At 60.4% G+C, this 14,084-nt stretch overlaps 1 protein-coding gene and 1 long non-coding RNA gene across 4 annotated transcripts; one reads left to right on the top strand and one right to left on the bottom strand.

Moving 5' to 3' along the window:
• Positions 1 to 1,559: 1,559 nt before the first annotated feature.
• LOC126635107 (uncharacterized) lies at positions 1,560 to 2,855 on the top strand. Of its 3 annotated transcripts, none has more exons than XR_007627524.1 (4): positions 1,560 to 1,654; positions 1,704 to 1,806; positions 2,078 to 2,168; positions 2,836 to 2,855. It is a non-coding gene; the product is annotated as an uncharacterized LOC126635107 (long non-coding RNA). The 3 variants fall into 3 exon arrangements; XR_007627522.1 differs by lacking the exon at positions 2,836 to 2,855 and adding an exon at positions 2,650 to 2,699; XR_007627523.1 differs by lacking the exon at positions 2,836 to 2,855 and adding an exon at positions 2,572 to 2,621.
• A 60-nt stretch (positions 2,856 to 2,915) lies between these two features.
• On the bottom strand, positions 2,916 to 13,915 carry LOC126635108 (epithelial discoidin domain-containing receptor 1-like; the record flags this gene model as incomplete). The annotated part of the gene is given in 16 exon segments (XM_050306049.1): positions 2,916 to 3,173; positions 4,577 to 4,726; positions 6,528 to 6,762; positions 8,291 to 8,371; positions 8,373 to 8,456; positions 8,690 to 8,817; positions 8,960 to 9,132; positions 9,217 to 9,292; positions 9,294 to 9,377; positions 10,160 to 10,273; positions 10,771 to 10,919; positions 10,997 to 11,128; positions 12,044 to 12,287; positions 12,520 to 12,706; positions 12,960 to 13,062; positions 13,768 to 13,915. Coding segments are annotated over 16 exon segments (2,226 nt in total), but the record flags the coding sequence as incomplete, so codon positions are not given.
• Positions 13,916 to 14,084: the final 169 nt, after the last annotated feature.

Below are 14,084 nucleotides of genomic sequence, written 5' to 3'. Positions count from 1 at the left end.
GATTTTAGGGGCGCTTGAGGGATTTGGGGGGATTTCAAAGGGATTTAGGGGGTACAAGGGGATTTGTGGGGTGGGTCTAGTGGGGCACAGGGGGCCGGGCAAGGGAAGACTCCCCAAAATCACCCCAAAACCCCCCCCTCCCCAAAAAAATTACTCACGGCGGGCGGGTAAAGGACTCGTCGATGCCTCCGGCGGGGTCTTGGGGGGCTCCGCGACCCCCCCGCGAGGGGCTCGAAGGTGAAATAGCGGGGGGGGGAAGGGGCGACCCCCCCGGGGACCCCTCGGGAGAACCCCAAAAGCGCTGGGGACACGTGGCCGCCACCATCGCGCTCATGACCGACGATTTTTTGGGGGCTAGACTGGTGGTTTTGGGGGCGTTCGGGGGGGTTTTATAGCGCAGAGGGGAGGGAAGGGGTGACGTCATCGGGGCGGTAAAACGGGAAGGCCACGCCCCTGAGAAAGGGGGATTTTGGGGGAATTTAGGGGGCTTTGAGGGGTTTTGGAGGGAGGGGATTTTAGGTGTACGGGGCTGTTTTGAGGGGATAAGGAGGGATTTTGGGGGGGGGATTTGAAGGGGTTTAGGGTGTCGTAGGGGGTCCCAGACATGGGGGGAGTTTCCTCAAAAACCGGGCTGGGGGAGGGGCGGATTTCCCCGCTTTAAAGGAGCGGGAAATCCCCACCCTTGGAATCCCTGGAATTCTTTCGATCCGGTGCCTCCCGGCTCCTCCCCGCCGTGGTGTCCCCCCAATCCTTTAGGGGGAGGGTCGCGTATTTTTGGGAAGGGTCGCGTATTTTTGGGGAGCGTCCCACCCCTCAAACCCTCCCTAACCCTCCCCCAAATCCCTTCGTTTTCCAAGCCCATCCCACTTTTTTTTTTGAGGGGTGTGGGGGGTAAGGGCGTGGAAATCCGGGAATGACGCAAATCCCGCCCCCGCCTCCCCCATGACTCAGATTTTGGGAACGCGGTGCTTTCCCAACCACCCCCCCTCCCCCTTTGCTCCAACCCCTCGGCCCCTCGGAGCTTTTGGGGGAGCCCTAAAACTTCGGGAACCCCCCCAAATTTTGGGGGTAGCGCTCTAAAAACTCCCATGAGGCCTCGTGGGGTTTTTAAACCCCCCAAAAAAGGGGGTCCCCGGGGGGGCTCCCTCCGCTCCCGGTTGTGCAATGGGGGAAAAACCCCCATGACGAGTGTGGAAAGTGTGTGTGGAAGTTATGGGACCCTCCCCCGGTTTTGGGACCCCTCCCCCTTTATAGCACCCCTTGGGTTTTGGGATCCCCCAGCGTTTGGAACCCACCAAGGGGGTCCCGAGGGTCCAACCCCCCCCCCTCCCCCAAAAGATGACACGAACACGAGAGACCCCAAGAACTTTGGATATATTAAATGTAAAAATCTCCCTTTTCAGCCCCAAATATTTACAGCCCCTCCCCGCTACAAAAATCCACGCCCCCAGTGCGGATATTCCCACAATGAGGCCACACCCACTGCTAATTAGCACCTAATTAATGAGGAATGAGGGGGTCTGGGGACTCCTGGGTGGTCCCACATCAGGACATCAGGAGGTTTGGGCTCCTCTGGGGGAGGAGGAGGAGGAGAAGGAGGAAGGGGGTGAAGAAAGGAGGAGGAGGAAGATGAAGGTGGAGGAGGAAGATGAAGGTGGAGGATGAAATGAAGGAGGAGGATGAAGGTGGTGGATGATGAAGAGGAGGAGGATGAAGAGGAGGAGGAGGATGAAATGAAGGTGGAGGATGAAGGTGGTGGATGATGAAGAGGAGGAGGATGAAGAGGAGGAGGAGGATGAAATGAAGGTGGAGGATGAAGTTGGTGGATGATGAAGGAGGAGGATGAAGAGAAGGAGGAGGATGAAGGTGGTGGATGATGAAGGAGGAGGATGAAGAGAAGGAGGAGGATGAAGGTGGTGGATGATGAAGAGGAGGAGGATGAAGAGGAGGAGGAGGATGAAACGAAGGTGGAGGATGAAGGAGGAGGATGAAGAGAAGGAGGAGGATGAAGTTGGTGGATGATGAAGAGGAGGAGGATGAAGGAGGAAGATGAAGAGAGGAGGAGGATGAAATGAAGGTGGAGGATGAAGGTGGTGGATGATGAAGAGGAGGAGGATGAAGGAGGGTTGAAGATGACGATGATGAGGAGGAGGAGGATGACGATGAAGGTTCATCCCAGCGCCGCCGGGTCCTGCAGCAGCTGGGTCAGGATGACGATGACGATGACGACGATGACGATGACGATGAAGGCTCATCCCAGTGCCGAGGCGGTCGCGATGAGTAGCGATGGATGATGATGACGACGACGATGATGACGATGACGACGACGATGATGATGACGACGACGATGATGACGATGATGATGATGATGATGATGACGATGACGATGATGACGATGAAGGCTCATCCCAGCGCCGAGGGGTCCCGCAGCAGCTGGGTCAGGATGACGATGATGACGATGATGACGATGACGATGACGATGAAGGCTCATCCCAGTGCCGAGGGTCCCGCAGCAGCTGGGTCAGGATGATGATGATGATGACGATGATGATGACGATGATGACGATGAAGGCTCATCCCAGCGCCGCCGGGTCCCGCAGCAGCTGGGTCAGGATGACGATGATGATGATGACGATGATGACGATGAAGGCTCATCCCAGCGCCGCCGGGTCCCGCAGCAGCTGGGTCAGGATGATGATGATGATGATGACGATGATGATGATGACGATGATGATGATGACGATGACAATGACGATGACGATGATGACGATGATGATGATGATGATGGCGATGATGGCGGCGGCGATGATGATGATGACGATGATGACGATGAAGGCTCATCCCAGCGCCGCCGGGTCCCGCAGCAGCTGGGTCAGGATGACGATGACGATGATGACGATGATGATGACGACGATGAAGGCTCATCCCAGTGCCGCCGGGTCCCGCAGCAGCTGGGTCAGGATGATGATGATGACGATGATGACGATGATGATGACGATGGCGATGATGATGATGACGATGATGACGATGAAGGCTCATCCCAGCGCTGCCGGGTCCCGCAGCAGCTGGGTCAGGAGGCCGAAGGTCGGCCGCTCCGACGCCTCCCGGGCCCAGCAGCGAAGCATCACCTTGTGCAGGGCCGGGGGGCACCCGGGGGGGCACGGCAGGTACTCCTGGGGGGGAACTGGGCTGACTGGGAGGGGACTGGGAGGGACTCCCCGTGCCTCCCAGTGCCTCCCAGTGCCTCCCAGTGCCCTATAGCCCCTCCCAGTGCCCCATAACTCTCTCCCAGTACCTCCCAGTGCCCCATAATCCCCTCCCAGTACCCCGTAACCCCTTCCCAGTCCCTTCCCAGTGCCTCCCAGTGCCCCATAACCTCCTCCCAGTGCCCGATAACCCCCTCCCAGTGCCTCCCAGTCCCTTCCCAGTGCCTTCCATTGCCCCATAACCCCCTCCCAGTGCCCTCCCAGTGCCTTCCATAACCTCCTCCCAGTGCCCCATAACCCCCTCCCAGTGCCTCCCAGTGCCCCCAGTCCCTTCCCAGTGCCTTCCAGTGCCCCATAACCCCCTCCCAGTGCCCCATAACTCTCTCCCAGTGCCCCATAACCCCCTCCCAGTGCCCCATAACTCTCTCCCAGTGCCACATAACCCCCTCCCAGTGCCCTCCCAGTGCCACATAACCCCCTCCCAGTGCCCTCCCAGTGCCTCCCAGTGCCCCATAACCCCCTCCCAGTGCCCTCCCAGTGCCTCCCAGTGCCCCATAACCCCCTCCCAGTGCCCCACAACTCTCTCCCAGTGCCCCCCAGTTCCCTGCCGTGCCCACCTGCTGTCCCTGGCCCCTGAAGTGGTGGCCTGCGTTGGCGATGACCTGCCTTCCCAGTGCCCTCCCAGTGCCCTCCAGTGCCCCATAACCCCCTCCCAGTGCCTCCCAGTGCCCCATAACCCCCTCCCAGTGCCCTCCCAGTGCTTCCCAGTGCCCCATAACCCCCTCCCAGTGCCCTCCCAGTGCCCCCCAGTGCCCCATAACCCCCTCCCAGTGCCCCCAGTGCCTTCCCAGTGCCCCCAGTGCCTTCCCAGTGCCCCCAGTGCCTTCCCAGTGCCTCCCAGTGCCCCATAACCCCCTCCCAGTGACCCACAACTCTCTCCCAGTGCCCCCCAGTCCCTTCCCAGTACCCACCTGCTGTCCCTGGCCCCTGAAGTGGTGGCCTGCGTTGGCGATGACCTGCCTTCCCAGTGCCCTCCCAGTGCCCTCCAGTGCCCCATAACCCCCTCCCAGTGCCCCACAACTCTCTCCCAGTGCCCCCCAGTCCCTTCCCAGTGCCTCCCAGTGCCTCCCAGTGCCCCCCAGTCCCTTCCCAGTGCCTCCCAGTGCCCCACAACCCCCTCCCAGTGCCCCACAACTCTCTCCCAGTGCCCCCCAGGTCCCTTCCCAGTGCCCTCCAGTGCCCCATAACCCCCTCCCAGTGCCTCATAACCCCGTCCCAGTGCCCCACAACTCTCTCCCAGTGCCCTCCCAGTGCCCCATAACCCCCTCCCAGTGCTTCCCAGTGCCCCCCAGTCCCTTCCCAGTGCCCACCTGCTGTCCCTGGCCCCTGAAGTGGTGGCCTGCGTTGGCGATGACCTGCTCGTCGCTGAGGCTCCCGTAGGGCTGCTCCCGGCACCGCGTCAGCACCTCCCACAGCGTCACCCCGAAGGCCCAGGCGTCGCTGGCCGGGCTGAACGTGCCCTGGGGGGGAGGAAATTCCTGGGCTGACAGACCCCCATCCTTCCCCAAACGCCCCCAATCCCCGCTTTTCCCACCCTGATCCTCATTTCCCCCACTTTTCCCACCCTAATCCTCATTTCCCCCACCCCAAACCCCGCTTTTCCCACCCTGATCCTCATTTCCCCCATCCCAAACCCTGCTTTTCCCACCCTGATCCTCATTTCCCCCACCCCAAACCCCTTTTTCCCACCCAATCCCACCCCAAACCCCACTTTTTCCTACCCCTAATCCTCTTTTTCCCACCCCAAATCCCCTTTTCCCACCCCAAACCCTCATTTTCCCCCAATTTCCCCACCTAATCCTCATTTTCTCCCCCAAACCCCGTTTTTCCACCCTGATCCTCATTCTCCACCCCAAACCCCATTTTCAACCCTAACCATTTCCCCATTTCCCACCTAATCCTCATTTCTCCAGCCCAAACCCCGCTTTTCCCACCTGATCCTCATTTCCCCCATCCCAAACCCCGCTTTTCCCATCCACCAATCCCCATTTCTCCCCCAAATCCCCTTTTCCCCATTTTCTCCACCCAAACCCCTATTTTTCCCCATTTTTCCTCATTTTCCCCCCCAAACCCCCATTTCATTCCCATTTTCCCACCCCAAACCCCTTTTTCCCACCCATTTTCTCCCCCAAACCCCTGTATTTTCCCACCATTTTTCCTCATTTTCTCCCCCAAACCCCCATTTTTCCCATTTCCTCACCCCAAACCCCATATTTTTCCCCATTTTCCCATTTCTCACCCCAAACCCCAATTTTCCCCATTTCTCCCCCAAACCCCATATTTTTCCCCATTCTTCCCATTTTCTCACCCCAAACCCTCATTTTTCCCCATTTTCTCCCCCAAACCCCCATTTTTCCCATTTTCCCCTTTCCCCTCCCTCACCATGAGGATGCACTCCCAGGCCATCCAGCGGATGGGCAGCAGAACCCAAATCCCCCTTTTCCCACCCCAAACCCCATTTTTCCCCATTTCTCCCCCCAAACCCCTATATTTTTCCCATTTTTTTCCCATTTCTCCCCCAAACCCCCATTTTTCCCATTTCTCCCCCAAACCCTATATTTTCCCCATTTTTCCCATTTCTCCCCCAAACCCCATTTTTCCCCATTTCTCTCCCCCAAACCCCTATTTTCCCCCATATCCCCATTTTCTCCCCCAAACCCCCATTTTCTCCACCCTAAACCCCCATTTTTCCCCATTTTTCTCCCCAAGCCCCATTTTCCCCCTTTTCCCCCTCCTCACCATGAGGATGCACTCCCAGGCCATCCAGCGGATGAGCAGCAGAGACCCCAAATCCCCCTTTTCCCACCCCAAATCCCCCATTTTCCCCTTTTTTCCCCAAACCCCCTTTTTGTTCCCCATTTCTCCCCCAAATCCTTTTCTCACCCCAAACCCCATTTTCTCCCCCAAACCCCCATTTTTCCCATTTCCTTCCCCAAACCCTATTTTTTCCCCCAAATCCCTTTTCTCCCCCAAACCCCCATTTTTCCCCATTTTCCCCCTTTTCCCCCCTCCTTCACCATGAGGACTCCCAGGCCATCCAGCAGATGGGCAACAGGGCCCCAAATCCCTCTTTTTCACCCCAAACCCCGTTTTCTGCCCCCAAACCCCAATTTTTCACGTTTTCCCACCCCAAACCCCCATTTTTTCCCATTTTCTCTCCCCAAACCCCCATTTTTTCCCCATTTTTTCCCCATTTCCCCCAAACTCCCAATTTTTCTCCCAAACCCCATTTTTCCCATTTTCCTTTTCCCCCCTCCTCACCATGAGGATGCACTCCCAGGCCATCCAGCGGATGGGCAGCAGGGCCCTGCCCCGCACCCGGTAGTAGTCGCCGGCGTAGAGGTTGCGGCTCATCCCGAAATCGGCCACCTTGACGGTGATGCCGTCGCCCACCAGGCAGTTCCGCGTGGCCAAATCCCGGTGCACGAAGTTCAGCCCCGCCAGGAACCTCATCCCGGAGGCGATCTGGGCCCCCACGTGCAGCAGGGTGGGCAGGCTGGGCGAGGGGAGGGGCTTAAGAGGGTGTGGTGGGAGGGGGGAGGGGCTTAGAGGGGAAGGGGGAGGGGCTTAGAAGGGTGTGGTGTGGGAGGAGCTTAAAGGGGTGTGGTGGGGAGAGGAAGGGGCTTAAAGGGGTGTGGTGTGAAGGGGAGGGGCTTAGAGGGTGTGGTTTGAAGGAGGAGGAGCTTAGAGAGGGGTGTGGTAAAGGGAGGGGCTTAAAGGGGCGTGGTGTGTGGTGGGAGGGGCTTAGAGGGAGTGTGGTGTTGGTGGGAGGGGCTTAGAGGAGTGTGGTATGAGAGGAGGGGCTTAGAGGGTGTGGTATAAAGGGGAGGGGCTTAGAGGGGTGTGGTGAGAGGAGGGGCTTAGAAGGTGTTAGTGTTGGTGGGAGGGGCTTAGAGGATGTGGTATTGGTGGGAGGAGCTTAGAGGGGTGTAGTGGGAGGGGGAGGGGCTTAAAGGGGTGTGGGTGTTGGAAGGAGGGGCTTAAAGGGGTGTGGTAGGGTAAGGGAGGGGCTTAAAGGGGTGTGGCAGGAAGGAGAGGGCTTAGAGGGGTGTGGTGGAGAAGGGAGGGGCTTAAAGGGATGTGGTGTTGGTGGGAGGGGCTTAGAGGATGTGGTTGTTGGTGAGGCAGGGGCTTAAGGGGTGTGGCAGGAAGGGAGGGGCTTAGAGGATGTGGTGTTGGTGGGAGGGGCTTAAAGGGGTGTGGAGGGAAGGGGAGGGGCTTAGAGGGGTGTGGTGTGAAGGGGAGGGGCTTAGAGGGGTGTGGTGTTAAGGTGGGGGGGCTTAGAGGGGTGTGGTGTGAAGTGGGAAGGGGCTTAAAGGGGTGTGGCAGGAAGGGAGGGGCTTAAGGGGTGTGGTAGGAAGGGAGGGGCTTAAGGGGTGTGGGCAGGAAGGGAGTGGCTTGGAGAGGTGTGGGTGGGAAGGCGAGGCTTAGAGGGATGTGGCTTAGTGGAAGGAGGCTTAAAGGGGTGTGGTGGGAAGGGGAGGGGCTTAGAGGGTGTGTTGCTGGTAGGAGGGGCTTAAAGGGGTGTGGCAGGAAGGGGAGGGGCTTAGAGGGGTGTGATTTGAAGGGGAGGAGCTTAGAGAGGTGTGGTAAAAGGAGGGGCTTAAAGGGGCGTGGTGTTGGTGGGAGGGGCTTAGAGGGGTGTGGTGTTGGTGGGAGGGGCTTAGAGGGGTGTGGTATAAAGGGAGTGGCTTGAGAGGTGTGGTGGGAGGGGAGGGGCTTAAAGAGGTGTGGTGTTGGTAGGAGGGGCTTAGAGGGGTGTGGCATGAAGGGGAGGGGCTTAGAGGGAAGGGGTGGAGCTAAAGGGAAAAGGGTGGGGATTAAAATAAAGGGGTGGGTTTTAAGGCTGAGAGGGAGGGGCTTGAAGGGGTGTGGCCCCCAGGGGGGGCGTGGCTTAACCCCAGGTCTTAAAGGGCCAGGACCCCAAAGAAGTCAAAGGCACGAGGAAGGAGGGGGTGGGTCTGGGTGTGGGTGGGGGGTGGGCGTGGCCGTGGGTGGGGCGGGGTGGGGAGGGCGTGTCCCACCTGAGGGCGGGGCCTCGGGGCCCCCCCAGGAACTGGTGGAGGTCCCCGTGCTCCATGTACTCGGTGATGATGCACAGGGGCCGGGCCCCCGCACACCCCCAGCAGCCGCACGATGTTGGGGTCCCGCAGCCGCCCCAGCGTCCGGGCCTCCTGCAGGAAGTCCCTCCTGGGCCCCCCGCCCCAGAAAACGGTGAGAGGGGGTCTCTACACCCCTCCGTGAATGCCTGACCCCTCCCCAGACCTGTTGGACCCCCCGTTGCACACCTGGACTGCCCCTCAAACCCTCCCCACAGCCCCCTCAAACCTCCCCTAGACCCTCCCCTGTCCCCCTGTGTCCCCCCACCCTCTCACCTCCCCCAAATCCCCCCAGTGGACCCCCCCAAGCCCCCTCCCCATTACCGGGCGTTCTTGGAGGCATCAGGTCTCAGCACCTTCACCGCCACCAGCAGGGGGCGCCCTCGGCCCGGGGAGGCGGGGCCAGCGAGAGGGGGCAGGGCCTCGGCCTCGGTGACCTCACACAGCAACACCTGGGGGCGGGGTCAAGGGGAAAGGGGTGGGGCTAAACGACTAAGGGGAGGGGCTAAAGGACTAAGGGGAGGGGCTAAATGATCAAGGGGTGGGGCTAAACACTAGGGGGGCGTGTCTTTCACATTAGGGGGCGTGGCTTACCTCCCCGAACTGCCCCTCCCCCAACTTCTCCCGGAACCGGAGGCGTCCCCGTGGGAAGGAGGGGAGGGGGGCGTGGCAGGGGGCGGGGCCAGCCACGGCATAGGCGGAGCCTCCAGTGACGTCAGCCTCAGCATAAGCCCCGCCCCCAGCCACGCCCTCAGATTCAGAGACACCTGGAAGTGGAGAGAGGGTGGGGTCAGAGGGGGGCGTGGCTACCTTAGGAGGGGGCGTGGCTTCCCTCCTGACCCCACCCTTACCATCTGTGTTGATTGGTTTTGCCATGGTGGGCGTGGCCCGGACGAGGCCCCCCATTGGCTGGGCATAGGTGGTCAAGTAGGAGCCGGTAGGCCGGGTTGGCCAATGGGGCTGTGGGAAAAGGAGAAGGGGGCGTGGTCAATGAGGGGGTGTGGCCGGGAGGCTCCGCCCCCTCAAAATCCAGGTTGGAAGGATCCTTGGGGGGGGAGGGTTGGGGTCTCCCTCCCCCCTTCTTTCCCTCCCTTTTTCCTTCCCTCTCTCTTTCCTCCCATCCAATCGTCCCTTCCCTCTCTCCCTCCTTCTCTCCACGCCTGCATTCCTCCCTCCCTCCATCCTTCCCTCCTCCATCCCTTCCTCCTCCCTCCTTCCCTCCTCCTCCCTCCCTCTCCTCCCTCATCTCCTCATCCATCTCTCCCCTTCTTCCTCTCCTCCCTTCATTATCCATCTCCCCTCCCTCCCTCCCTTCATTATCCATCTCCCCTCCCTCCCTCCTCTCTCTCTCATTATCCATCTCCCCCTCCCTCCCTCCCTCCCTTCATTATCCATCTCCCCCTCCCTCCCTCTCCTTCATCCTCCTTCTATCCATCCTCTCCTCCCTTCTTCCCTCCTCCATCCATTCATTATCCATCTCCCCTCCCTCTCCCATCTCTCCTCCCTCCCCTCCATTATCCATCTCCCCCTCCCCTCCCTCCCTTCATTATCCATCTCCCCTCCCTCCTCCTTCATTATCCATCTCCCCTCCCTCCCTCCCTTCATTATCCATCTCCCCCTCCTCCCTCCCTTCATTATCCATCTCCCCTCCCTCTCTCCCTTCATTATCCATCTCCCCTCCCCTCCTCCTCCCTCCCTCCCTCCCCTCCCCCTGCCCCTCCCCCCACCCCTCACCATTCCTGGTCGTTCCAGGCCGTTCTTGGGGTTGTCCGGTGGGTTCCTGGTACTCCCCGCTCCGGGGATCCTTCAGTAGCGGGGAGCCCCGGGCCCCCCTGTGTTGTTGTTGATGACCACGGTGTCCCCCGGCCCCGAGAGCTGCACCCGTAGCTCTGCCTCCGACCGCTGTGCCTGGGCGCCAGTTCACGCCAGTCCACACCAGTCCACACCAGTCCACACCACTTCGGACCGGTAACTCATGTCCAGGTTATCAGCTCATCCCAGTTAGCCCCGAAACTCAGCTGTCTGGGTTCTCAGTTCACCCCAGTTCATCCCAGTTAACCCCGAAACTCAGCTATCTGGGTTCCCAGTTCACCCCAGTTCATCCCAGTTAGCCCTGAAACTCAGCTATCTGGCTTCCCAGTTCATCCCAGCTCATCCCAGTTAACCCTGAAACTCAGCTATCTGGGTTCCCAGTTCACCCCAGTTAGCCCTGAAACTCAGTTATCTCTGTTCCCAGTTCATCCCAGTTCACCCCAGTTAGCCCCGAAACTCAGCTGTCTGGGTTCCCAGTCCACCCCAGTTCATCCCAGTTGACCCATTACTCTCCCAGTCCCTCCCGATCCCTTCCAGTTTCTCCTCCCAGTCCCTCCCAGTCCCTCCCTGTGCCCTCCCAGTGCCCCACCCACCTTGCCCAGAGCCCTCCCCCAGCGGTGCCGGCAGAGGATGAGGGCGATGACGGCCAATAGGAGCAGGATGATGGCCACCAGGCAGCCAATCAGGGTCGAGCTGTGGCCGGGCTCGGCCTTGGCCATTGGTTGGCCTGGTCTGGGGGCTGCTGGAAGGGGGCGGGGCTTAGTCTGGTCCCATTTAGCCCCGCCCAGTTAAGCCCCGCCCAGTTAAGCCCCGCCTTACCCAAGGTGGTGCTGTTGGTGGTGCTGTTCCCGCTCCAGGGGTTTTCCGGGAAGGCCACGCCCCCTCCGGAGGGATTGCGGGTTGGGGCTGGGGGGGGCCACCCGCTGGCACCCACCCCCTCCTCCACCACGTCTGCGGGGCAGGGAGACCCCCCCGGTGACGTCATCACCCAGTCGGTGACGTCATCGACCAACCGGTGATGTCGTCAGCCCACCAATGAGGTCATCAACCAGTCGATGACGTCATCACCCAGCCAACCACCCCATCACCCACCTAATGACCCCACCACCCAACCAATGACATCATCACCCAACCAATGATGTCATCACCCAACCAATGACTCCCCCACCCAAACAATGATGTCATCACCAAACAATGATGTCATCACCCAACCAGTGATGTCATCACCCAACCAATGACGTCATCACCCATCCAATGACTCCCCCACCCAACCAATGATGTCATCACCCAACCAGTGACTCCACCACCCAACCAATGACGCCATCACCCATCCAATGACTCCCCCACCCAACCAATGATGTCATAACCCAACCAACGACTCCACCACCCATCCAATGACATCATCACCTAACCAATGATGTCATCACCCAAACAATGATGTCATCACCCAACCAATGACGTCATAACCCAACCAATGATGTCATAACCCAACCAATGACATCATCACCCAACCAATGACTCCCCCACCCAACCAATGACGTCATCACCCAACCAATGATGTCATCACCCAACCAATGACTCCACCACCCAACCAATGATGTCATAACCCAACCAATGACTCCCCCAACCAACCAATGACGTCATCACTCAACCAACAACTCCATCACCCATCCAATGACATCATCACTCAACCAATGACTCCACCACCCATCCAATGACATCATCACCCAACCAATGACTCCACCACCCAACCAGTGACTCCCCCACCCAACCAATGACGCCACCACCCACCCCGTGACCCCAGCACCTACCCAAGCCCCCCAGGAGCCGCCCCCCAGCCCCAGGAGCCCCCCCAGGGGGCCGCACCCGACAGGAAGGTGACCTCGCTGAAGAGCAGCCACTCGGCGGCGAAGGAGAAGCGGCAGCGCACGAAGCGGGCGCGGCGCCCGCCCAGGGGGACGGTGACGGAGCGGGCGCTGGGGTCCTGGATGGCCCCCAGGCTGTGGGTGGCCACCACGGCCTCCCAGGCGGTGGCCAAGCTCCTCTTGAAGCGGCACTCGGCGGCGCCGAAGATCCGCACCCCCCTGGTGTGCATGTTGTTGCAGTGGACCTGGGGGGAGGCGGAGAGGGACGTTGGGGGTAGGGGTGACCACCCTTCCCGTGGTGCATTTGGGGCATTTGGGACCAGAGCCAAAGGGGCTCCGGTGGAAAACTCCAACCCTTGGTCGGGTTTGGAGGTGGTGAATCTTCATCCACCCACTGATGGACGACCCTTCCCACAATTTCCCTTTTCCCCCCCTGTAATTCCCGGAGGGACAATCCCAGAGTTCCCTGGGCTTTACCTGCATGGCCCGGAAGGTGCGGAGCCCCTGGAACTCAAACTCCAGCTCCAGGTGGGGCTGGGGGCCGGGGGGCCGGGGCCACCCCACGTAGTCGTAGCCCGGCCAGAGCCGGCGCTCACGGGGCCTCATAAAGTCGTCCAGGCCCAGCACCCCGTCCGTCAGCTGGCCCAGCCCCCCGAAGTGCAGCCTAGGGGGGGACAAGCCGGCATCACCAGGGGGGGCCCGGGACCCCCCCATGGGACACTCAGGTCACCTGGATCCCACCACACCCACCTGGGACCCCCCCGTGGGACACCTGGGGATAGTGTGGGGACACTTGGAGGCGGTTTGGGGACATTTGGGGCCGTTATATTTGCGGGGTGTCAGGGTGGGCTGGGGCAGGTGGCCCTTGAGGACCCTTGGGGACAGTTGGGGACAGTTGGGGACAGTTGTGGACTCACGGGCCGGTGCTGGAGCCGTCGTAGGTGGAGTCGTTGAGGACGACGGGGGTGGGGTCGAGGGGCATCACGTGGCCCCGCGGCGCCGTGTAGGACACGAGCCCAGCTGGGGACATTTGGGGACATTTGGGGACATTTGGGGACATTTGGGGACACCTGGGGACGCGTCAGGGCAGGGGGGGATGGCGGCACACGATCAGTGATGTCACCGCCCAACCAATGACGTCATCACCCAACCAATGATGTCATCATCCAATCCATGATGTCATCACCCAAACAGTGAGCCCCATGACCCAACCAATGACGTCATCGCCCAACCAATGACCCCACCACGCAACCAATGACATCATCACCCAAACAGTGACCCCATTACCCAACCAGTGACCCCATCACCCAACCAATGACGTCATCACCCATCCAATGACCCCATCACCCAACCAATGACGTCATCACCCAACCAGTGACCCTACCACCCAATCAATGACCCCACCACCCAATCAATGACCCCACCACCCAACCAACGACATCATCACCCAATCAATGACCCTACCACCCAATCAATGACCCCATCACCCAACCAATGACCCCACCACCCAACCAGTGACCCATCACCCATCCAATGACCCCACCACCCAACCAGTGACCCCATCACCCAACCAATGACGTCACCACCCAACCAACGACCCCATCACCCAACCAATGACCCCATCACCCAACCAGTGACCCCATCCCCCCAGGGCCACCCCGCACTGGTAGGGGGGGGTGTGACTTTGGGGTGACCGTGGGGTGACCCCAGGGGGTTCCCTCTCACCGTCCCAGGGGCAGCCGTAGAGCTCGAGGCGCAGGCAGACGCTCATGGCCCGCGGCGCCCGCGGGTACACGCGCAGCGCCCGCGCCACGGCCGGCGGAGACAGGTCCTTCAGCACCACCCCCTCGGGGTCCTCATTGCCCCCAATCACCTGGGGGGCAAGGGGGGGGTGACAAAGGGATGTTGGGGACATTCCCCGGGGGGTTGGGGACCTCCCCAGTGATCCTGTTGGCCCCCAGGAGCTCCCAGTGATCCCATTGACCTTTGGGACCTCCCCAGTGATCCCATTGACCCCCAGGAGCTCCCAGTGATCCCATTGG

The sequence above is a fragment of the Myiozetetes cayanensis genome, unplaced genomic scaffold, assembly GCF_022539395.1.
Source record: "Myiozetetes cayanensis isolate MyiCay16 unplaced genomic scaffold, myiCay2020 scf107, whole genome shotgun sequence".
Taxonomy (NCBI): Eukaryota; Metazoa; Chordata; class Aves; order Passeriformes; family Tyrannidae; genus Myiozetetes; species Myiozetetes cayanensis.
This window is presented reverse-complemented; position numbering and strand designations above follow the sequence as displayed.